The sequence below is a fragment of the Pagrus pagrus genome (genome assembly GCF_965226575.1).
Source record: "Pagrus pagrus genome assembly, chromosome: 6".
In the NCBI taxonomy this organism is placed as follows: Eukaryota; Metazoa; Chordata; class Actinopteri; order Spariformes; family Sparidae; genus Pagrus; species Pagrus pagrus.
In genome coordinates, this window is record NC_140190.1 from 13,426,491 (window position 1) to 13,449,680 (window position 23,190).

Here is a 23,190-nt window from a genome sequence, read left to right on the forward strand (position 1 = left end):
GAATGCGACACATGTGTACAGCCTCGCAGACGCACTGAAGCTCGTCCGCCTTCACCCACTTGGCACCAGCGGAGCGCAGAGGGAGCGAGGTGCACACATCACACGACTCTGCTGCCCCGACGGGAATATCAAGGAGAGCAGTTTCGGGACTTTTAATGGGATTTACTGCCGGGCTGACACGACTTCGATTTGTTTTTGTTATTTGTGTGTGTTTTTTTGACCATGATAAAAGACGTAAAAGAGAGTGAAGAGGCTGTTGACTTATGGCGAGTTCTGAAAGAGAAGAGCAAACCTGAGGTAAGAAACTGGCTCAATATTGACTCTTTTGGAAATGGAGGACATCTCTCATTTAAAGAGGGTTTATTGTGATTGATTTTTAGAAAAATATTATTAAAATAGCATTCACTGCACTTTAGTTGTATGTAAAAAAAAAAATTCTTAGACTGCGGAAAATACGCAGCATCACCATACGCAAAGAAAGTTTCACTCCCAAAGCTGCATGTGCACTGTACAGTAAAATGTAGTAAACTTTATTTTAACTTTACGCTTTATTATAATTTATTTATTATTCTGTGTCATTTACTGTTCCAGACCAGTGAAACTATGGGTTCTGGCTGAAGTGATCACTTTTGAGGTAAATCTCTCACCAGACCAACATTTTTATGATTCAAAACATGTTGGTAGAAAAAGTCTGAAGTCTCTCTCTCTCTCCTTTAGTTTTTTTTCCCCACTATGTCAGCCAATGGCAGCTCAGAGACCACTTGCAGGTCAGAGGTCAGACCAAGCAACAACACCTACAGCCAGCAGGAGCTCTCCGTCACTGCCTCTGTCATCTCCATGACCGTGGGCATCTTCTCCAACAGCCTCGCCCTCTTCATCCTCGTCAAATCCTACAACCGCATCCGGATCAAGTCTAAGGCATCCTTCCTGCTGTTCGCCAGCAGCCTGGTGGTCACAGACCTGCTGGGTCACCTCATCATCGGCACACTGGTGCTTTTCGTCTACGGCTCCCACAAGAAATGGGAGACGTTTGACCCTCACCGCATCGTGTGCAGCATCTTCGGGGCGTGCATGGTGTTCTTCGGCCTGAGCCCCCTGCTCCTGGGCAGCGCCATGGCGGTGGAGCGCTGCATTGGAGTCACCAGGCCCATCTTCCACTCCACGGCATTAGCCTCCCACCACATGAAGAGGCTGCTGGGACTCACCTTGCTGCTGGCTGCCCTGGTGGCTGCGCTGCCTGTGCTGCTGTGGAGGCCCTACAAGGTTCAGAGCTCCAGGAGCTGGTGCTTCTTCCATATGGAGGAACCCAGGGACTGGCTGGATGTGCTCCTGCCCCTGCTGTTCTCCATGCTGGGGCTGCTGGCCTTACTGCTGTCCCTTGTGTGCAATACACTGACAAGCTGCACCCTGCTGCAGGCCAGGCTGCGCCGCAAGCATCACTGCAGGGGCACGTCGTACCACATAGAGATGATCTGTCAGCTGCTGGCTATCATGTTGGTGTCCTGTGTGTGCTGGGGCCCATTACTGGTAAGATATCCTCCTTAGTAGACCTTCAACTCTGCTATCTGGCATTAAAACTCACGGTGCGGGGGCTGACACTGCGGGAGCCCTTTGGTAGGTGTTGTTTCAGCCACATTGCCTCCTGCTTTATCCATCCACCTTTACATTTACATTCCCTCATACCATCATTTGTCTGATCTTCAAACCTCATCTTCTGTTTTCCAGTGTGTCTGTCATGGAACTTGAACAGTGTTAAGTACAAATCGACTGTCAAGAGACAGAAAAATTGGTTTTAAAATGAGGCAGAAAGCTGGCAGGTTTTATTATCCATGATGTGTGATGGAAAAGTGACTCACAAAAAGATTGTTTTAAGTCTTTCATTTTCAATCCATCTCTCTCTCTCTTTTCTTTCATTCTTTGCTGCTGAAGCTCCCCTCCATCCGTTTGTGACATCAAGACTCAAATTCAATAGCTGTTCTGTCTGACCTTTCTTCTAACCTCATAAAAAAAACTGCAATATGTCCAGAATCTTGGAGCAAACTTACACACTTTCCTTCAAAAATATCCACTCGCTTCCTTTTGAACAAGACACGAATGTCAAGCCCCCTCTCCTGTCCCCTCCATGCCTCTTATTGCTTCTCCAAAAGCACACTGTGATCTACGCCATCACTTCAATTCATGCTACACCCCTCGTCTACTACTATGCTACTCAAATTTCTGGCAAAAGGACAGAAGAAGTGAGCTCAATTTTTATTTAGGTTTTCTTAAAATCTCCCACCTGTGCTGTTTTGTTTGACATCCAATTTGCACCAAATATGCTTTTCCTGTAACAGTGGATCAAAGCAAAGAAACTAACAAGCTTTTTTTCAGTTTATTCATTAACTATTTATTGATAATATAATTATGATATAATTCTCACTTCGGTGTGAGAGGTCCCAGGTTTATTCATGTTATTTAATGCCAGTTTAATTAAAAAATGAAAACAAACTGTTACCATAAAAATGAAATTGAATCATGGATTTTGAGAATTGTGACACCCAGTCATTCACATCCTATCAACAAACTGTTGCTGGCCCAGTCCTCATGTAGATAAGCGAGTGCCTCACTTAAAACACAACTAGGTTAACACAGCAAGAGGCACAGTGGCATCATCAAACACAATTATAATTGAACAATTAATTTCTCTCACTTCCCGTTAGATCCATGTCATCATGCTGAGCATCAGAGCGAAGGGCGAGCCTGCATCTTTCAGTCTCCTGATGGTGGTGCGCATGGCCACCTGGAACCAGATCCTGGACCCCTGGGTCTACATCCTGCTGAGAAAGGCTGTTCTGAGGAAAATCTTCATGTTGATCCACAGCTGCTGGGGCCCAAACTCTCATCAACTATACCGCTGGCAGCGCAGCGTGCTCCGCAGCTCTATGGAGACCAGCAACTCGACCGTTGGCCCGCCTGACTGCCGCTGCCTCAGTAAATTACCTCTGCCAGACACTGAGCTCAAATCCATCACCTGAACCAGGGTCACAGTGTTTCAATGAACTGTGAAAAAAACAGGAAGAAGCTGTGAAAACTTGGAATAGAGAAGGTTTAAGTTATGGGACCCATCACTATAACTTTTTGGGATCTTTGGGAAAACGTTTTGCTCTCAACTTTCAGTTTATTGCATCAAACCCGTCTAAAATGTTCATGTTTGAACGTTCAATTATTCCTTTATCGCGCTTTTTCCATCTGACAAGCTGTCGTCTTTGTTCTTAATGCTGCTGAAATTTCCACATGGCAGCTCCGGCTGCTGCACTCCAAAAATTAATTTTCCTAATCCTTTCTTAAAGAATTTTAATGACATGTTAATTGTCCATCTAATCATGTTAAGTCAGTGTGAATACATTAAATATGTGTTTATTCAATTATTACGTATAAAGGTCAGAGGAACTTCTACGTAAACAATGTGTTTATCATCCAAGTATACATAAAAGTGATACATTTTTTTATTCTGTCTCCCGTGTTAAATCAAACATCTAGTTATTTAAACTAGCAAGACTTTTTTTTTACTTTAACATATCATTTTGAAGTAAATACTGATTGCACAGTGTAATTACTGTAGAGAAATGACTCCATCCCTGTATAGATTGGTTAATACACTTTGCTATTCACAATGCACAAAGCCAACCAAAACAGGCATTGTTTCCCCCGGTCACTATCCCAGGTGACAGTGGAAGAACTGGATTAACTGTAGAAACTCTGCACTACACTGCAAAAGAAAAAGGACCCTGCTGTTGGAGGAGGCTAAGAAGGTGAAGAGGGAGCGTGATAGAAACCGAGGTCAAACAAGAGTGAACAGACGGGACTTTAATTTATTCACACTGACTCAACAACAACTTTGCATTAAATGGGACCCTGGAATGGAGTTAATGTAGGTTGAGCAGCACACAAATCTATCTATCTATCTATCTATCTATCTATCTATCTATCTATCTATCTATCTATCTATCTATCTATCATGTTTCAATGGAAATGTCTCCAGTAATTTTCGTAAAACCATTACAGAATGAAATCAGACAGTACATTGACTGCCTGCCTGTCTGTTGGTCAGTCGTCTCCTTGTAGGTAATTACTGTAAATGTAGCGTTCTGCAGAAGTGCTTCTTTTCTAATCAAACCTTTTCCACTTCTTTGTACTGAAGTGTGTTATAAAGAAAGATGGTTTGAATGGAAAAACCAAATATTACAGAGGAAACTGAATATTCTTACAAATGCTCTGTTATAGTCGGGGTAATGAGTGTTAAGAAGAAGTTACTCTGAGGGGAACGTCCGTCTGTCTTTCTTTCTCTCTATATGGAGTCTGTGTGGCACAGCGATAATTAGACTTGTTCACTGTTCAATTATAGTCTATTATAATTATCCAAATCCAGTCAATTATATTAATTATAATCAATCATGACACGTTTTAAAAAAAAAAGGTAATGTGAGTTTCTATTTAATTACATCTGGTTTTAAACTGTGCATCATAAAACAAAGTGTAAAACAATGTACCTGCTGTTGCATGTTGGCAGAGCTCTTGCTAATCACAGCTCCTGCTGCTGCTCTGGGGGTTTAATTGCATTCAGCGCTTAGGTGGCACACTTTGAAAGCCATCGCTCAATTACAGTGTCACAAGATGTAAACTGTGCTGTTACAGAAAGTGGAGAACAAATCAACTTTCAGGTTGAATAAAATAAGCAGACACATCAATGGAAAAATGAATAGCAAACTTAAAGATATCATATGTAACATTTCTGCATTGAAATGTCTTAATATGACTAAACCTTTGTTATAAATTATGTTGAGCTGTGTAATTACATCATCACAAACTTTCCCCACAATGTTCAAACCCTGGGAAATACAAACTTCAATTCAACACAACGATGCATTTAATTTGGTGGAATGCCATTATAACTTTCGGGATGGAGTCAGAGAGAGGAAGTAAGTCGGTGAACACAACTACACATAACATGAATAAAACTTTAATACATAACCTCATCCGTGAACATTTCTGCCTGAGTCACGGAGACAGATTTTCATCAGCAATGGTGGCTGATGAGCAATAAAGACAGCAACTCCTATGATCCCACACTACTTCTGTCTTTTGTTTTGTTTTGTTTGAGGGACCCCTGGTGGCAGAAATTACATACTGTATGTTCAAAGTCTGCAGATGCAACAAAAACACTTGGTCAGAATATGCTGTCAAATATAAAAACATTAATTTGGGAATTCTACATTAAACCCATTTTTAAAAATCAATTTTATCTAATTTGATTTTTAAAGGTATCAGTTCATTGATTATAAACAGGAATGACACAGAATGAAAAATCCATGTATCTCTTTGATATGAATTTGCATATGTGCGGCTATTTATTTACTGATTTTCTATTTCTAAGTTAATTGTTTTTGTATATATTGTCTGTAGTTTTTAATGTGCTATGGACCTTCCTCTGTGTCCTTAATAAAGTCTAATATCTAATCTTATCTACCACTTTTTCAGTCCATATGAGACTATCGTTTTCTTTATAAAAGAATAAAATGCTAAAGCAGTGTTTAAAGATGTTTAGTTGGACCTTTCCATACTTTGTGTGCCATGAAATCATTTCAATATTGAAATTTTCTCAATTCTTGAAGATGAAAAGCTATTAACGTTTTACAGACACCTTTCAGGTCAAAGGAAGGGCAAAATGTCTGAAAATGGACTTCCTTTTTCTAGCATTTAAAAACAGAACACATTATTCCATAACTCATTGATTGATTTTCTAAACTGGTGTTACCCATAAGAAACGTAAGACTTTTCTCAACATTTCTCAAAAAAAGTGTCCTTTCTCCATATATCTTCAGGAAATGGGTCAAAGGAAATCAAACAATGTCATCAGGGTGATTTTTATTTCAAAATAATAGACTTTTGTTACAAGGTTACACCAGTGACACGACTACAGTGGATGATTACTTTCATTATATACTTCATAATATATATTTGGAATTACATTTTTTATGTGTATATTTCTATCATATATTTGATTTTGATTTGATTGATTTGATTTGAGAAAAGCATGGTTTTGAACTCAAAATGTACTTCTATACATGACTGTGGGGACAAGTAGTTCTGTGGTGCTGGGAATGTTAAATAACTGATTAAAAAGACTAACAAGACATGCATGTCAAGCTTCCTCTCTTGCCCCCTTCATATCTCTAATAGCTTCTCCAAAAGCACACTGTGGTCTACGCCATCACCTCAGTTCACGCCACACCCCTCATCTACTACACTTATAAGGCTATCAGTGGGGTTTTTTAAAAACATAATTTTATGCTACTCAAACTTTTAGTGAAAGGACAGAAGAAATTAGCTTATTTTTTATTTAGGTTTTCTTAAATTTTTTTACTTTTTCTATACATGACAGGTAGTTCTGTAGTGCTGGGAATTTTAAATAACTGATTAAAAAACAAATATTGCTAAATTGATGGCCCAAGAGGCAGTAAATGTTCAAATAACCAGTTGTTTTATTGTAAAATATGGGGGGAAAATTAAGTCTCAACTGTTTTCAGGTGTGATTTTTCTATAAAGGCTCGGGACATTAAAAAAAATGGACGTTTCCATAGACGCTTTATGCCCCAACAGCAGTATTTGTTCAGTGTGTGTGGGTGTAGTTAATACAGTGTCCTGTAGGTGGCAGCACGACGCCCGAAGTCCTCCAGCTGGTCGGAAACGTAGAAGAAGAAAAATCCGTATGGTATGTGACGTAATCTCTTCCTGATAACCTCCATCTTTCAGTACCGCATGCCTCTGTGGATATTAGAGCAGGTTTGGCCCGATAAATGTTGGTGTGTGTGCGATATTTGGTGTTTGTGGATGTTGGTGTTTGGTCGGAGCAGAGCTGTCGGGCTGAGCGGAGCGGTGACACGCTGTGTGCTCGGTCCGGAGGCCCTGTGTTGTGTTTTCATCTGCAGCTGCTAACCACACACACACACACACACACACACACACACACACACACACAGCGGACTGTCTGCTGACAAGTTGGAGCCAGTCTGAGTTACTATTGCATCAGCGTGGTCCAGTTATCCTGTCCATTTAATGTCTGTTTATCGGTTATCCTCGGGGATGAGACAGTTTTCCTGTTAGCTTATTTGTAAACACTCCCGTTAGCTCATGTTGTTGTAGCTAATGCTGGTGCCTGACAGTCGACAGGGGAGCAGCAGCATGTTAGCTGTGTAGCTAAAAACATGAATGTGCTTTATTTTTTCTTCAATATCATCTCCATTTCTGTCACATTGTAGGTGAAAACATGAATCAAGAAAAGCTGGCAAAGCTTCAAGCCCAGGTCCGGATAGGAGGAAAGGTAAGTCAGCACCCTAGGAAATGGGCCATTGTTTTGACTGGAGAGGTTTTAATGACAGATGGTACATTAAAGTACATAATTGCATGTTGTACGTGTTTGTGATTTCATGGTTTGCCTTTTAATCATATCCAATAAAATGCACTAAACCAAAACTAACAGTATCTTTCCATTTCAAGTGGTGCTTGTATTTTTTTAATGTATTATTTACAAGTTTTACTAAAAGTCATTATTGAAATTCATGTTGTAGTTTGTCCTCAGTACAGTCCAACAAAATAAACATATGAGCATGTTTATACTATTTCTGTGACATTGTTAGACTAAATTATTTAAAGACACAATTAGGGGATTCCTCCATAATTGATTATGTGATTAAATCAGTTGTTGATGTTTGGCTTACTGTTATTTTTGTTAAAGGTGCATTATGTAGTTTTGGGAAAGAAAGAGAAAGATCTTCTGACTGTTTTTTGTTTTGTTTTTTTTATGCCGAAACAAACATAATAAACAAACTCTTTGTTTTCATGACTGAATAAACAAACTGACCTTAAAGGACAACACAATTTCATACTGTTTTACTTTGTTTAAATGTGGCGGACCCTGCCACCTCTCTAGCTTCTAACAGTGTTCTGGGGACCTTATTTTCCTCTGAGAACAGCTTATTTATTCAGTTATGGAAAATGTAAATATTTGTTGACAAAAACAGTGAAGAGATACAGACTCACTTTGAAGACTGCAGTATCTAATCTATAAATCCACCAGGCCGGTATATCAGTTTATATTAGTTTGTCGCAAATTTATTGCTATAGTCACTGAAGACGGCCAGTAACAAGAAATTGTGCTGCAGAAATGCCAAAAATATGTTTATGTTTTTTACCACAAGAGACCTATGACAAGTTTATTGTCAGATAAAAGCAAAATGTTCCACTCAGACTAGAAGTCAAGCAGGACCACAGCAGGAGGCCAACTACATGACAGTATCTGAGTTTTTCAACTCCCAGATATCTAAATGCTTATCAGCCTCAAAGACCTGCCCAACTATAGACTGCAGCACTGAATTGAAACAGATTTTGGACAGAATTACTTGTTTGATTCATGTGTGTATTGATTTTGAGAAACACTGAAATAAACAAGATTTTACAACAAAGGCTTTGCTGTCACTCTTCATGTCGCTGTCAATAAGTTGTCTTCTCTTTGGTTGTAGGGATCTGCGCGCAGGAAGAAGAAGGTGGTACACAGAACTGCAACTGCTGACGACAAGAAGCTTCAGAGTTCATTAAAGAAGTTGGCTGTCAACAACATTGCTGGAATTGAGGAGGTAAATTGCTCTGAGTCTTTTGTATAAGGAAACTGAATGTAGAGCTCAGTCAGGTTTTTAACATTTATGTGGCCTTAACTTTAACAACTGAGCGGTCTCCACCTCAGGTGAACATGATCAAGGATGACGGGACTGTGATCCACTTCAACAACCCCAAAGTTCAGGCCTCTCTGTCCGCCAACACCTTCGCCATCACTGGCCACGCTGAGACCAAACAGCTGACAGAGATGCTTCCCGGCATTCTCAGCCAGCTGGGAGCAGACAGCCTCAGCAGCCTGCGCAAACTGGCGGAACAGTTCCCTCGGCAAGGTGGGTGCTGTGACATTTAACAGTCACTTGGCTTCAGACCAATTTGCATGGGATTAGTATAATCTGAGGACCTCTAGTAATTAGCAATAATTACAGAGGTTGGCTGTGATCTTAATCCTGCGTACACTATTTTCCACGGCAAATTACCGACCATATTGCACCAAACACAGAGGTCATGTCATAATATTAGTCCTGTGCAGATGGCATATCTGTGATGTGGGGTCATATTTTATTGAACATCTGTTGACTGCTGTCAGACCACAAAACAAGTGTGAAATTTGATTGCCGCCCTTAATATGTTGAGCAACTAACAGCTGTATTGTGAGATTGGTTACATTAATATTTAATTAGTGATGACAGAGAAGGTTACAGGCAACGAAAGATTGCCATATTAAAATCCTGCCACAAAACATCTGTTACTTGATCTAAATGAGCTGAAAATGTGTATTTATGCTTGGTACACATGAAGCACTGGTGTTATACAGAACCGTGACATCACACCCGTGGCATAATGTCAGTAAATTCATGTAAAATTCAATGTCCTCAGCCTCTCTGTGTCTCTCTGCGACTGGCTCATTCATTGCCACTGAAGTTTAAAAACAATTCAATCCTCAATTCTATAGTTTAATTTCTTTAAAGGGCAAAAATAATGTTCGAAAACTTCTGGCCGCTATAGTTTTTAGCAAACTTTTCTCAAAAAAGTAGTAAATAGAGAATTTGTCGAGGACTATTTTCAGAGGTGGATTAGTACACATTTGGTGCTCTGTGCGCTGTGTGATGGACGCTGAAGTGAGGCAAAGACGCCATGTAGCCTAATTCAAATCCTTTGACTCGCCATGTTCTCCCGCTTTAAGCCCAAAATACTCCCAAATTTGTGAGCTGGCATTCTTCCTGTAGTAACCTCCCAAATATGGACATGTGTAGCCTCTGCTGCCATGACAGCTATGCCTGCATTGTCTTTTCAAAATAAAAGCCTGAAATTACGTAACAGCTATTCAATATTCGGTATTGTGAAAAGTATTGCATATGATGGCAAATAACGTGTTATTCAATAGTATCTAATATCCACCAAAGCGTGGTTGACGATGACAAAAATGAAGAATATCACCAGCTTATTCTCTATGAAATTATTACAGATCTGGTTAAAATCATTGAATGACCAAAGCTGAAGCTATAACATGTTTTTTTGATTGTACATTTCATCTCAGCTCTCGACAGCAAGGCTCCAAAAGCAGAGGACATCGAGGAAGAGGATGATGATGTTCCAGGTATGATATTGGTTTTAGATGCATGAAACTCAGACAGTTAAACACACACACACTTGAACTAATTTTCATAATTAAGATTTGTTATTTTTCAAATGTTTAGCAAATTTCCTGTAATTACTCTGTTATTTAGTTGACTGGAGAAGATCCACACTGTAGAAGTGATATTGGTCTATTCAGTCCTTGCAAAGACTAAATTAGGCTTCATTTGGTATAATTTTTTAAGAGTAATAGAGTAAATACAGAATCACGTGAAAGTGTTTTCTTGCATTGTAATTATTAACAATGTGTTGCTCTGCAGATCTGGTGGAGAACTTCGATGAAGCCTCAAAGAACGAGGCAAACTGACACACAAGATGATGTACGCACGGACTGGACTGCAACGAAGCGAGAAAGCTTCTCCGGTGTTTTAAAGTCTAGACATATCAGACACTATCCCCACAAACCAGAGACTTTTCTATTTTACCATGGGTGGCCCACGTATGTCCTGAGTCAGACTGGCTTGTGCACTTAAATAAAAAAAAAGAAAAAAGAACATATTCCCCTCTGGTAAATGATTAAATCCCCTCTCCACTTTGTCAGTCATGGTCAGGATTACAGTGGTCATTAAATCAAGTCTTAAGACTTTTTGTTTATGAAACAAAATAAAGGTGATTAACATTTTTTACATGGTGCTGTGATCATTGTTAAGTGAATATTATAGAATGAATAAAATGATCTACAAATTGAGTGATGCTGAAACCTGAGATATGACAGGGTGTGCATAAATGCATGCGTGCATGCATGCAGGTTTTTTTTTTCTCATATCTGGCATCATAGCTGTGTTGTGTTGGCCTGTGCGCTGTCCTGCGGGCTGTGTAGACAGCAAACTGGGGAGGGACGTTTCTGCACACCTCTTGAGTTTCTTCAAAGAGCTGCAGAGAGACACAGGGGAGGAGGGAGATCACAGAGAGGGGGGAAGAGAGGCGAAAAAAAACCCATCCCATCCTCCTGCTTGTGAGCAAGGCACTGCTGCTTGAACCCCGTTTCGCTCCGCACTCAGATGTAACCGGATAAAATGCTGAAGTTCTTCTCTGCGCGGGATGACGAGAATGAAAGCCTTCTGGGAGCGATAACTGAGGGTAAGAACAGCGTCCACAGCAGCGGGGTGGGGATGCTCGCTCGCTCGCTTGCCTGCTCGCTTTACTCTCCATTCATTGCCTGCCTGCGCGTTACAAGATGATGATACTGCGCGTCTGTGTTTGTCACAGAAAACTGCTGATCCAGCATTTTGGCTGCGCGCATAGTCCCGCATCATCATGTATGTGTGTTGCGCACATGCCCGTGTGCAGACTGCTGCGCACATACGCGCATCAGGCTCCCCAGTAAACAGCACCTCGGTGTGAATGTCCTGCTGGATCTGATGTAACGGGATGCGGAGTGAGTGTCGCATTGCCGCCGGTGGTCTCGGTGCCTGCGAGCGGATTAAACATTTGCACGTGTGTTGAATGCGTCACCGTCCCGGGAAGCGATCGCTCCAGTCAGCCGGAGCCCCGCCGCCGTGTCGCGGGGTAGTCTTCACTCTGTAGCCCGCAGCAGGAGCGACACGGCCCGCCTTTCTCTTTTATGGTTTCTGTGAAGCAGCTGCAATGCAGTTTAACCCAAGAAATCAGTGTATCAAATATTCTTAAGCGTTTTTGATGCCAGAGCGCATCACACAGTGCAGGAGTGTCAGCTGAGCAGCTGTCGGGTTTTCTGGGATTTCTACTGCTTCTGGTCCTGAGTCATAACTATTCATGAACCAGCTCAATGAAACGGCAGCTGTGGACACATTAACCGGCGTTGCATTACAGTGATGGTTATGACGTGACTCACATATGAGGGAAGGATGCTCATTGGCTGTAATCACAGCCTTCATGTTGTATTTCATTGTTGAGATTATGAATGGAGTCATGTCAGAAGCAAATAGTTTATTTGGTGCCGATGTGCTCTCTCAGGTGATCAGTAGAAAACTCCAATGTGCAGAACATTTTATTACCACACCAAAGACACACACAATGAGCCAATACACAGGAGCAAACATCTGTAAAGAAAAAAAAAAGTATCTGCAGATCCTCATCCTGCAGAGCCAATTAAAACCAGATTGAACTCTTTCTCCTCTTGGGAGCCAGCAGCTATGTGCGACCACCAATTACTTATTGGTTTCATGTCAACATTTAGTCCTCTCCATGTAGTCTGTTCTGTGACACACCTCTCAAGGGCACCTGAGTGTCAGTGCTGCCTTTAGTGATGATTGAGGGCTATGAGGTATGCACAGGGTCATGAAATAAATGATCACACACTGCTAAATGGCCACTTAGCACATGTGAACACAGCTTTCACACCAAATGAGTCATTATTCATGAGCATGGTGTGTTTAAGTGTGTGTGTGTGTGTGTGTGTGTGTGTTTGACAGAAAGAGAGACAGAGACATTAAGTGTTCATGATGTCCTCATCACAGATGAAGGAGACAACCCGTCTCTTCAGGACACCAAACACCACTGGCTGAACAGACCCTGCCTGCTGGTGCTCAAAGATGGAGACGTGTCCAAACCAGGACTGGGCTGCGGCCAAATACGACCAGAATCTCCCTCCAAGACGACTTCAGACGTGTCTGTCAGAGGCAGCTTTGAGCCATGTGAGCAGAAACCGTCTGAGCATCCTGCCATAACTGCTTCACCCTCCCAGCTGGAGGAGGGCAGCTGCACTGTGACCACCATCTCCACATGGGGAGAGTCTTCCAGCCCCCTGGTGCTGAGCCCTGCCGAGGCTGCGTGGCCAGAGGAGGAGGAGGATGGATTGGCAGGGGAGAAGAAGAAGGAGCCCCAGGTTCTCCCATCAAAGGAGGACTCTGTGATCGAGGAGAAGGAGCTGGAGGAGAGCAGGCTGGAGCAACAGGAGCAGTCCTGCAGCTCAGAGGCGACTGCAGCACACGAGGAGCTCCAGAGCCAGTTTAAGATGGGAAGCTCTGATGGAGGAGATGAGACAGCAGCCAGCGGGGAGGGAGCGATGGGAGACTGCGCAGCTTCCCCTGTGGATCCTGACAATGAGTTGAGCCCTGTTGGGATCCTGTCCAAGGATCGAGGCACCGTCCTAGGGGAGGTGGCTCCGGTGTGGATCCCTGATGCTCAGGCACTGGTGTGCATGAAGTGTGGGGTGAAGTTTACGTTTACTAAGAGGAGGCACCACTGCCGTGCTTGTGGGAAGGTGAGGAAAAGTGTAAAGTTTAAATGTTGAGCAGCATTCTTCTTTAACTTGATAACACCTGTGTCCTTATGTGGTGTGTGTGCATGTGTGTATCGTCAGGTTTTTTGTGCACTTTGCTCCAGTCTGAAGTTCAGACTCACACATCTGGATGGCAAAGAGGGAAGAGTTTGCATTTCCTGCCATTCGACCCTCATCAAAAGTGAGCAATGTTTGTTTTTTTACAGATTGCTTTTAAAATGAAAATTTGCAAGTAAGTAATTCTTACATCTTCTCCTCAGGGACACCTCCAAGGGGGAAAAGGAGGGTGTGGTTTGCAGATGAAATCCTCAATAAGCAGTCAGAGTCTGCTCCGACCACACCAGTCAGAGGACCGAACTTCTCACCGCTGATGAGACGAGCGCTGGGCGGGTCGGTTAAAAGTCCCGTGGGATCGCCACAGATCAGGAGAACCTTGCGTCCACATGGGACCAATATCAATGTAGGATCACCCAAAACATGACACAGGACATATTTCTCAGGTAGCTTGTCCAACACAGATTTGACAAAAAAGTGGGCTCACTCCTCTGCCGTCCTCTTCCTCCAGGAGGCCTGTGGTCCTTACGGATGGGGCACCACAGCTTTGGTGAGCAGCTCTGCAAACCTCATCCCTCTGGAGGGCCTGCCACCCATCCTCACCTCCACCGGAGTCAAAGGAGGTAAGACAGCTTCCACCCAATTTGAGGGTGAGAGTCAAAGACTTAGCAGAAAAACTGGATTTTCCTGACCTTCAAAAGTGCTGCACCTGCTGTTTTGGTCCTCTCATGTCTTGCACAGTGTGCGTGGTGCAAAGATAGGAGGAGAGGCACGAAAAGAAGGGAGCTTCATGCAAATCAGGCAGCACAAAGCCAGGTGAAAATTTGGTCTCTGATGTTGTGAGGAGATGACAATTTAGTGATAACAAAAGGAAGAACCAACTGAAGTGACATCAGTTACAGAATAATACTGAATTACCTAATTGAACACTTCAATCTTAATTAACATAAACATACATACATTCAATTAAAGATTAATCAGTGATTCCTGCCGGGCAGTTACAAAGAATTGAAATAGTCAAATTGAGTACAAGTATCTATCTCTATAAAATTATACTTAAGTACAGTACTAAGGTAAATTTACTTAGTTACATTCCATCACTGCTGGACGTGTTTTTGTTGCACTGGCAGCCACTAATTTAGAGAGACATATATCATTTCTGCCACTAGGGGTTTCTCAATCAAAACAAAACAAAACCCGTAGGTAGAGTGGGATCATGGCAGTTGTTGTCTTCATTCTTCATCGATCTGAAGTGACTCTGAAATGTTCATAGACACGTTTTTAAAAAAAAGTTTTGTTCGCCAACTTCCTTTCTCACTCTCTGACGAATCATCTGATGTTTCCCTAGAAGTTACTGTGACCGGCGAGGAAATGAAACGCACTGTTACTTTAAACAAAATGATGTATTTCTCTGGTTTTGAACGTTGCAGGAAACGTATATGATAATATGACTACACAACTGAATATATAACAAAGGTCTAGTCATTTATAGATAATTTTTTTCTTTCATTATATTGAACTTTATCTAACTGTAAGTGAAATCAGCAATGCACTTGGATACTCGTTCATTGTCTGTGCACATGGCCGACAAATTAAGGCCTGTGAGGGGAAGAAAATCACTTCAAAAAAGAGAAAAAACGTAAAACATCCACCCCCACTGTCAGAGTGCCACTGAGCAAGGCACCTAACATGTACATGTGCTATGTTAATGTTTTCATTTTCCCCTCTTAAAAGTCATGATTACTCCCTGTTGGCGCTGGTACTGTGAATGATAATGTGAACCCCGCCTTGCCTGGTTAAACAGGCGTTTCACAATAATGGCATTATTAAAACCTCCCTGGTCTTTGCATCTTATTTAGGAGCAGGCGTAGACAATGGTTATTAATCCTCGCACAGCTAGGAGTTCATTTTCAAACATGAATCTTTCATGAGGTTAGCTCTTGTATTTGGTTACAATGAACAAACGTACAATGTCATAAAAATACTCAGCAGCTGTAGAAGATGCAGTCTAGCAGCAGTGATATTGTGTTTTTCTTCCCTCAGATTACACTGTGGAGGAGCAGCCCTCTGAGATGTTGCTCATTCAGGAGTTGGAGAGCGGCAGGCCCAAGCCCCTGGTGTTTGTCCTCAATGCAAACCTACTCGCTATGGTCAAACTGGTCAACTGTACGTTTCTTTTTTAAAATTTTCATTATGCTTGATAAAATGCATATAAAACGACGCACATTGGCAACATACTTTGCACAGTCCCATTCAAGAATAGGGCCGCTGTGATCCTGCAAATAAATTCATGCAGGATTGAGAATTATAAGTCCAGTTTGTAGGATTAATAGGGATTTAGGAGCATAAATTGAATATAATTTGTATAATTACATTTTAATTAGTGTATAATGACTTCAAACTAAGAATTGTTGTGTTTTTGTTACCGTAGAATGAGACTTTTATAACTACACCGGGAGCTGGTCCTTTTCGGGTAGAGGGTAGTCAGGTTAGCGGGTTGGAGTAGAGGGTAGAGGGTTAAGTCCACCATGTTGCAATGACATGTTTCTACAGTAGCCCAGAGCGGACAAACTGCAGCCACAGTAGGGGAGGGTGAGACGATGGGAATTCAGTTGGTTGCAATCTGCAGCCACTCTGCTATATGCCACTAAATCCTTCACAGTGGATAAAAAAAAGAAAAATCAAAATTAGCTAATAAATTAAAAAAAAATTTAATTACTTTTATTACTATAGTTTTTAGCTTGTGCATCCACATTCCTACACTCTACTCCCTACTCTGTTTTGTAATTCATATTCTCTTTAAAGGTCAAGTGAAATTATACTTATATATTATTTTATCTGCTATGTAAGTAAGTTTTTGGTTGGCTACAGCACAAGTTTGTTTACTTTATCTCTTATTCCCGACGGTCTAACACCTTCACTCTGGCAACCTGCCAGCTGCTGTCAGTCAAACTAGACACCAACACATCCCTTTAGCTGGCTGAGACGAAAAGGAGGATTTCTGGTATTTCCCTAAAGACCCTTTTTCTTCCTTTTAACTTGACGTCAATTTTGAATACATAAAGGGAAATCACTAAATGTGATTTCAGTCGAACTATCCCTGTAGACCCCTGAGGTTGTGCTTTGATTGTGTGACAGATGTTAACAGGAAGTGTTGGTGTGTGACGACGAAGGGGATGCACGCCGTGGGCCAGGTGGAGGTGGTGGTGCTGCTGCAGTGCCTGCCTGAAGAGAAAAGCTTCCCCAAAGACATTTTCAGCCACTTCATCCAGCTGTACAGGGACAGCCTCACAGGTCAGAGCCACACACACACAGTATGATGCAGTCATTTTTGAGTAGTTATGTAGAAGTAGTGATGTCTTTGAGTGAATTCTGCCCACTTTTGAACCCCTCAATGTGTTTTTTTCTGCTATAATAGCAATAACGTGTCCTTCCTCTGTATCCCTGTAGGAAAGGTTGTGAAACATCTGTCCCTATCCTTGTTCGGCAGCCGCTTCCTGGGCAGTGAGGAGCATGCAGGCTTCCTGTACATCCGCTCCACTCTCCAGTCCCTTCAAGGTCTACCTCTGCCCAACCAGCCCTACCTCTTTGGCCTGCTGGTCCACAGAGCAGAGGTGGCCTGGGCCAAAGCCTTTCCTCTGCGTCTCATGCTGCGATTGGGGGCCGAATACAGATGTAAGCGAGGCCCTAACGCTAAACGCTGCATCTGTTCTGCTACAGGTTTCCTCTTCAGTTACACACTTTGTTTCTTGTTCCCAGTTTACCCGTGTCCTCTGTACAGTGTGCGTCTTAGGAAGCCCTTGTTTGGAGAAATTGGTCACACCATCATGAGACTGTTAGTGGTGAGTATGTTGTTTCACATCATTAAAAGGTGTCTTACTTCTCATGATTGATGTTGACAGGCTCCTTCCATGCTGTTCCAGGATTTTAGGAATTACCGTTACAGCCTACCAATGGTGCCAGGGCTCACTGTGGATCTAGAGGCGCAGAGGACCTGCATAAAGATACCAACCACCGGGTACAATGAAGTAAGACTAAGCCTTTATTTTCCTCACAAAGTTTATGTTTATGTGTTTTTCATCAATCACCACCCTTTCTTCTCTGACCACTTGTCTCACGTTAGCTGATGAAGGCTTTGAATAAGTCCAATGAGCATGTGCTGGCCATCGGGGCGTGCTTCAATGAGACGGCAGACTCTCACCTCATTTGTGTGCAAGGAGACGACGGCCAGTACCAGACCCAGGCCATCAGCATCCACAATCAGCCACGCAAAGGTGGGACATAACTGGATACCGTGAGGGACATCAGCATGATAATCGCAATAAAGGGGGGGAAGTCCTGATTGACTGATACGATCATTGAGCTGTTGTTTAGGGAAACATTGATACTTGTTTGGATTTGTGCACTGGAAAGAAAAAGATCAGCACATTCAGATCTGTACAAGAGCTTTGTTCACGACGGTATCTAATTATAAACTAAATAAAAATGCTTTTAAAGGTCCAGTGTGAAGGATTTAGTGGCATCTAGTGGTGTGGTTGCTGACTGCAACCAACTGAACACCCCTCATCTTTGCCCCCCCAATGGTAGGAACGAGCCAGTGTCTGGTTTGTCCATTCTGGGCTACTGTAGAAACATGGGGTGCGAAATGGCAGGATTCGTGGAACAGGACCCACACCCTCTGTAGATATAAAACTGTGTGTTCATGCGGTGTTGGAATAATGGGGAAACTTTCACGTGATCCACCTCAAGTCAGAACAACATCTTGAAAAGTCATGCAACATGACGCACATGAACACCCCAAAGTCGGAAGACCGACTTCCCAAACTCGGGAAGTGGACCATCACATGAATGCAGCAAATGGCTCATTCAAAGTTAATGAAAAACACGACGTATGAATATTATATTCTACTTCTGCCCCTAAATCCTACACACTGGGACATGTAGATATGCAGCAAAACGTTGTGTACACCCCATTTGATATTATTCTAAATCCCAAGACAGATATTTTTTACATGGTACGAGGAAATATCTAAAAATTTCAACACTATTAAACTACCTTAGTTTAATAGTGTTCAAGTTCACTTACCCTTATTGAACACTAGATGGCACTACATGTTTTTTCTTAATATTTTCAAGACGGATTATAACAGGAATGGAGTCACAGAGTTTGTCTTGAAGGATGCTTTTCTTTCTCTTTTTTTATTTCAGTGACTGGATCCTGCTTTTTTATATTCAGCAGTGCACTGAAAGCGTCTGCAGGGTACCTTGCCAAGTCCAGTATCGTAGAAGGTAGGATGTGCACTCAGGGAGTCAGTCAGGGTCACCTTGACTTTTTCCTGCTCACTCACAGGAAATGTACATTTTACATTTCTTTTAAAGTAGTGCATGTTGACATCCCTTCTTCAGAACTGCTTTATTCAGAGTGTCTTGATCTTTGTATGTGTGTGTCTGTGTATATTTTAACAGACCGTTTGTCTAGGCGTGTGTACATGTTGATGCGTGTGTGTGTGTGTGTGTGTGTGGCTGTTGGTGTCTGTTTGTGTGTTTCTCCTGTATCGCTGTCCCCTCTCCAGATGGGCTCATGGTGCAGATCACTGTGGAAACCATGGCAGAGCTCCGCCGGTCACTACGGGAGATGAAAGACTACACCGTCACCTGTGGACGGCTGGACCAGTCAGACAGCCAGGAGCTTGTTTGTGTACAGTGGGTGGAGGAGAAATGCACTGTGAATAAGGGGTGAGTGTGTCCATGTGTTTGAAGTTCAACGTCAGAGTGAAGCTTTTGTGCTCAAAGAGAAACAACAAAACGATCCTGTTTATAAAAAATAAGTCTTAAGCCTGGTCTAGGTTGTAAATTATGTGTATGTGTTTGTGTGTATGTGTCCCTCAGAGTTATAAGTCCCATCGATGGTAAATCCATGGAGTCCATCAGCAGTACGAAGATGTTCCAGAAGTCAGAATACAAAGAGAACGGGAAGATCATCCGCTGGACAGAAGTACATGATCTGCTTAAAATATCATCATCAGTCCAACCGAAACTGTCCCCTCTCTTTACACGCGTGTGTGTGTTTTGTGCAGGTATTCTTTCTGCAGAGGGGGGATCATCCAAAAGGAGGACCAAGTGACTCAGCCGAACACAACCGGATGACGGAGCGGATCGCCCGAGCCTTCTGCTTGGCACTGTGTCCACACCTCAAGCTGCTGAAAGAGGACGGGATGGCCAAACTGGGGCTGCGTGTCGCTTTCGAATCTCAAGAGGTCAGAAACAGTAACAATATAACATAAATATAATATGACCTCTTTAACGTGTTTACAGGTCTTGGGGAGTACTACTGCATCTGTGAAAAAAGTAGTATAAAGCCTTTTTGTGGCTTCAGAGGAAGCTTTGGTTCCACTTAACCAAATATTTTATGAAAAATTGTCCAGAATATTTTTGTCTGCTCAAAATTTAGAAATGGGAACATGTAGCATAGCACTCACACAGTATCAGAAGAGGTATTCAGATATTAAGATGTTGTAAAAGTTCTGGATTGAAAAATGTACAAAAGTATGAGTAACAAACAGTAACAACAGTGACATTAAAAGAAAAAAAATGCTGGTTAGGCAGCAGACTGGCCCCCTGTCTTTGTTTTGTCCGATTTTTAGTATTACTATAAATGTTGAGACTGGTCGAGGTGGGGCTACTTTTAACTACCATACTTTATGTACAGTACATTACTATTTAGTACTTAATATTTATTATGTCACTTGAGAAACTCATTGCAGGTTTTCTGTGTAAAATTTTAATTTGTGAAGTAAATAGTAACTCCAGCTGTCAGGTAAAAGTAAAATATTTACTTGTAACATGTTGTGGCGTAGAAGCATAAAGTATCTTTAGAAGACAAATACTGACAAACTGTTCTTAAGTGCAGTACTTGAGTACATGCACTTCACTGGACCCTCATAAAGCAGAGTTGTAAAGTTTATAACACAGCCCCTGGGTGTGACTCTATTAAAACTAATTAGTGGTTTGTTTTGTAATTTCAGGTGGGATTTGTGGCCGGGAGCAATGGGCAGCCCCTCCCGGCTCAGTACCTCAACGCCCTGGATAGCGTGCTGATCCCTGTCATACACAGCAGGGGGCGCAAGAGGGGTGACGAGCCCATCGTGATGGAGCTTATCTTTTACATCCTGGAGAACATCACTTAGAGCTCACACCCACTAACACCATCTCATCGTTTTAACCCTGACCACAACTCCGTCTCCAGCACTTCTCATCAGTGCTGCCATCGGTTTCAGGGCAATAAAAGCATTCAAAGGGCAAACCAGACCACATCCAAGGTCTGCATCCATCTCATCCACTCACGAGTAGAGAGACGTGGTCTGACTCTTAGCGGTTTTCTGATCTCACCCTGCCCGGCCTGCAGCAGACAATCTGGGTACGCATGAAACCTAGGATGGACTATCAGATCAGGGTACTGCACTGTACAGTATAGTAGCAACCTCATAGCTTGATATCATTCATGTCACAATGTTCATTAAATTCCCATATGGAGAATACCTTTAAAGTGGGAGCTGGATTCAGCCCCACGACCTTAAAGCAAAGAGAAAAAGAAAATGACTTGAAGTACTGTATGTAGTAGATCTGTAGCTATTTGATGCACTCGGAACGAATGAATGCCAAAAGAATGTTTTCATACTTGGATGTATTTTAACTGATTGCTCATGAAATGTAATGTCAGCCTGGAATTAAACTTGCAACGACGACTGAATTACTGCCTCTTGCCACGACCCTCTGAAAAAAACGCAGCAAAAGTGCCCTATCGGATGCCTCTATGGTAGATAAAACATGCTGAAGTGCCCTCTAGGATGCCCTTTCAGCAGACAAAACGTGGTGAAGTGCCCTGTCTTTGCTATAAATCAAGAAATTTCTGCGCGCTTGTTCCCCACCGCATACAACTGGTGCCAACTTTATTTTTTCGCCCCTGCTTCTTAAGCATCCTGAGTCCACCACTGCACTGGTGAATATGTTATTGAGACTGGCATGTCTACTTGACTGTGAGTCTTAAAATGTTGTTTGTATTTTAGTACCTATTCTGAGCCTCTTGAATCTTGCTCCTGACAAATACCCCCCTTATTATAAGTAAAACTAAAACTGAGAAAAAATAAAAACGCTGAAACTAAAAGTAAAATAAACTAACCTTAACATTTTTTACACAATAAAAGCTCAAACCCACTCTGAAAACAAACTAAATTATGAAATTAAACTGAGCCCAAAACAAAAATAAAAAAGACTTTACCAAGCATCCACTATAGTTCATATTTTGTTTCTAAAATCTTAACTGCACTTAGTCGTGACTTCATTTAACAACACATGTAAAATCTAATACAATCCAGTACAGCTGGTCACAGACAAGTTGATCTGAACTGCATTACATTAGGTGGCATTTCTGCAGTTTCTCCCACTCGATTAATAAACAACAGGGTGAAAGAATATTAGAATCGCCTTTCGGTATGTAACAGTCAAATTCATAGTTTCCTGACGGGTTTTTTAAAGTGTCATCGAGTAAAATGTGTTTATATCTGTATTCAAGTTTATTAAAAATTTGTTCTGTAAATAGTTCTTACACTGATGAAAAATATTGATCTGAAGCTCAGCCTCAAGGCTGATCTGTGAATAGTTTTCCAATAAATTATTAACTAGAATGGCACTCAGTAGAGAGCCTACCTCTGCCAAGGCCCAACAGTCCCCTTCAATTTAATCAAGCCTAATCCAATATAAATCTTTATAGCACCATATCACTCAGAATTTAGAACCACCCATTACTGCTCAACCATAATCAAAACATGACCTCCATGGCGGAGGTAATAAAGAAACTTCTGATCAATCCTTATCAACTTCAGGCTGAAATTAAAAGCTTCCTGTTACAGACACAGTTAGTTAATTTGAATGAGCAGATACTGATAATGGTGCCCTCTCTCACCCCCAGTTTCCGGCACAGTTCATGACTTAACCTTCTAGGAGGGTTAATGTCTTACAGTTGTGACTTGTGTGATGTGTTTTAATGTCCATACTCAAGTTTATGAAAATACTTGTTCTGTAAATAGTTACTCTTGTGATCAAAAATATTGATCTGAAGCTCAGCTATGACGCTGTTGTTAATAGTTTTCCAATAAATGATGTAGCAACTTCTGACCGGCCCATATCAATTTCAGACTCAAATTAACAACTTCCGGTGACACACACAGATAATTGTGTTGACTGAGCGGATACAGATGATGAAATCATCATTTTATGACTGAACCATATAGGAAGGTTAATGTTTTACAGTTGTATCGTGTGTTGAGATAAAGGAGAAGCTGCCTGTTCTGACCCTGATGAACCAGCTGCCGGCTGAGGCTTGTGGGTGCAGATCCGGTCTGCAGGATGCTTTCTCTCTGCCTCAATCTTTTTAAACAAAGCAGAATGGGGCTCTTGTTCACCTCCTACTTGCTCCACATGCTTGGGATGGCCGAGACAAGAGGCACAAGCAAGCAATGCAAATACTTTCCCTTTTTGTTGCAACACAGCACAATGTCAGAGTCTCTCCCAAAAGGCCTGACGGCTATGACTGAAACGCTTTCAGCACGTTACACGTACAGTAAGTGAAAATACAGTCACACAAAATG

At 41.9% G+C, this 23,190-nt stretch overlaps 3 protein-coding genes across 4 annotated transcripts; all 3 read left to right on the forward strand.

Moving 5' to 3' along the window:
- Nucleotides 1–212: 212 nt before the first annotated feature.
- On the forward strand, nucleotides 213–3,014 carry ptgfr (prostaglandin F receptor (FP); the record flags this gene model as incomplete). The annotated part of the gene is made up of 4 exons (XM_084354125.1): nucleotides 213–297; nucleotides 592–634; nucleotides 718–1,527; nucleotides 2,700–3,014. The coding sequence occupies exons 3-4, from the start codon at nucleotides 733–735 to the stop codon at nucleotides 3,012–3,014; spliced, it is 1,110 nt and encodes a 369-aa protein (XP_084210251.1). The 5' UTR covers nucleotides 213–297; nucleotides 592–634; nucleotides 718–732.
- A 3,730-nt stretch (nucleotides 3,015–6,744) lies between these two features.
- Nucleotides 6,745–10,909, forward strand: btf3l4 (basic transcription factor 3-like 4). The gene is made up of 6 exons (XM_084354401.1): nucleotides 6,745–6,822; nucleotides 7,299–7,360; nucleotides 8,559–8,672; nucleotides 8,780–8,981; nucleotides 10,190–10,249; nucleotides 10,548–10,909. The coding sequence occupies exons 2-6, from the start codon at nucleotides 7,307–7,309 to the stop codon at nucleotides 10,592–10,594; spliced, it is 477 nt and encodes a 158-aa protein (XP_084210527.1). The 5' UTR covers nucleotides 6,745–6,822; nucleotides 7,299–7,306; the 3' UTR covers nucleotides 10,595–10,909.
- Nucleotides 10,910–11,119: 210 nt separating this feature from the next.
- Nucleotides 11,120–21,293, forward strand: zfyve9b (zinc finger, FYVE domain containing 9b). 2 transcript variants are annotated; one of them, XM_084354173.1, is made up of 16 exons: nucleotides 11,120–11,367; nucleotides 12,726–13,471; nucleotides 13,571–13,670; nucleotides 13,750–13,949; nucleotides 14,055–14,166; nucleotides 15,587–15,709; nucleotides 16,682–16,837; nucleotides 16,994–17,218; nucleotides 17,303–17,385; nucleotides 17,467–17,571; nucleotides 17,667–17,817; nucleotides 18,752–18,832; nucleotides 19,117–19,279; nucleotides 19,433–19,538; nucleotides 19,621–19,800; nucleotides 20,569–21,293. In XM_084354173.1, the coding sequence occupies exons 1-16, from the start codon at nucleotides 11,304–11,306 to the stop codon at nucleotides 20,728–20,730; spliced, it is 2,757 nt and encodes a 918-aa protein (XP_084210299.1). In that variant the 5' UTR covers nucleotides 11,120–11,303; the 3' UTR covers nucleotides 20,731–21,293. The 2 variants fall into 2 exon arrangements, 1 of the variants encoding a protein (XP_084210299.1); XR_014622695.1 differs by lacking the exons at nucleotides 19,621–19,800; nucleotides 20,569–21,293 and having other exon boundaries at nucleotides 19,010–19,279; nucleotides 19,433–19,522.
- Nucleotides 21,294–23,190: the final 1,897 nt, after the last annotated feature.

Coding starts and splice junctions, on each gene's coding strand:
- btf3l4 (XM_084354401.1), top strand. CDS start 7,307: ATGAATCAAGAAAAGCTGGCAAAGCTTCAAGCCCAGGTCCGGATAGGA. Junction 8,673..8,779: donor ACATTGCTGGAATTGAGGAG/GTAAATTGCTCT, acceptor TCTCCACCTCAG/GTGAACATGATCAAGGATGA. Junction 10,250..10,547: donor AGAGGATGATGATGTTCCAG/GTATGATATTGG, acceptor GTTGCTCTGCAG/ATCTGGTGGAGAACTTCGAT.
- zfyve9b (XM_084354173.1), top strand. CDS start 11,304: ATGCTGAAGTTCTTCTCTGCGCGGGATGACGAGAATGAAAGCCTTCTG. Junction 14,167..15,586: donor CTCCACCGGAGTCAAAGGAG/GTAAGACAGCTT, acceptor TTCTTCCCTCAG/ATTACACTGTGGAGGAGCAG. Junction 17,572..17,666: donor CAACCACCGGGTACAATGAA/GTAAGACTAAGC, acceptor GTCTCACGTTAG/CTGATGAAGGCTTTGAATAA.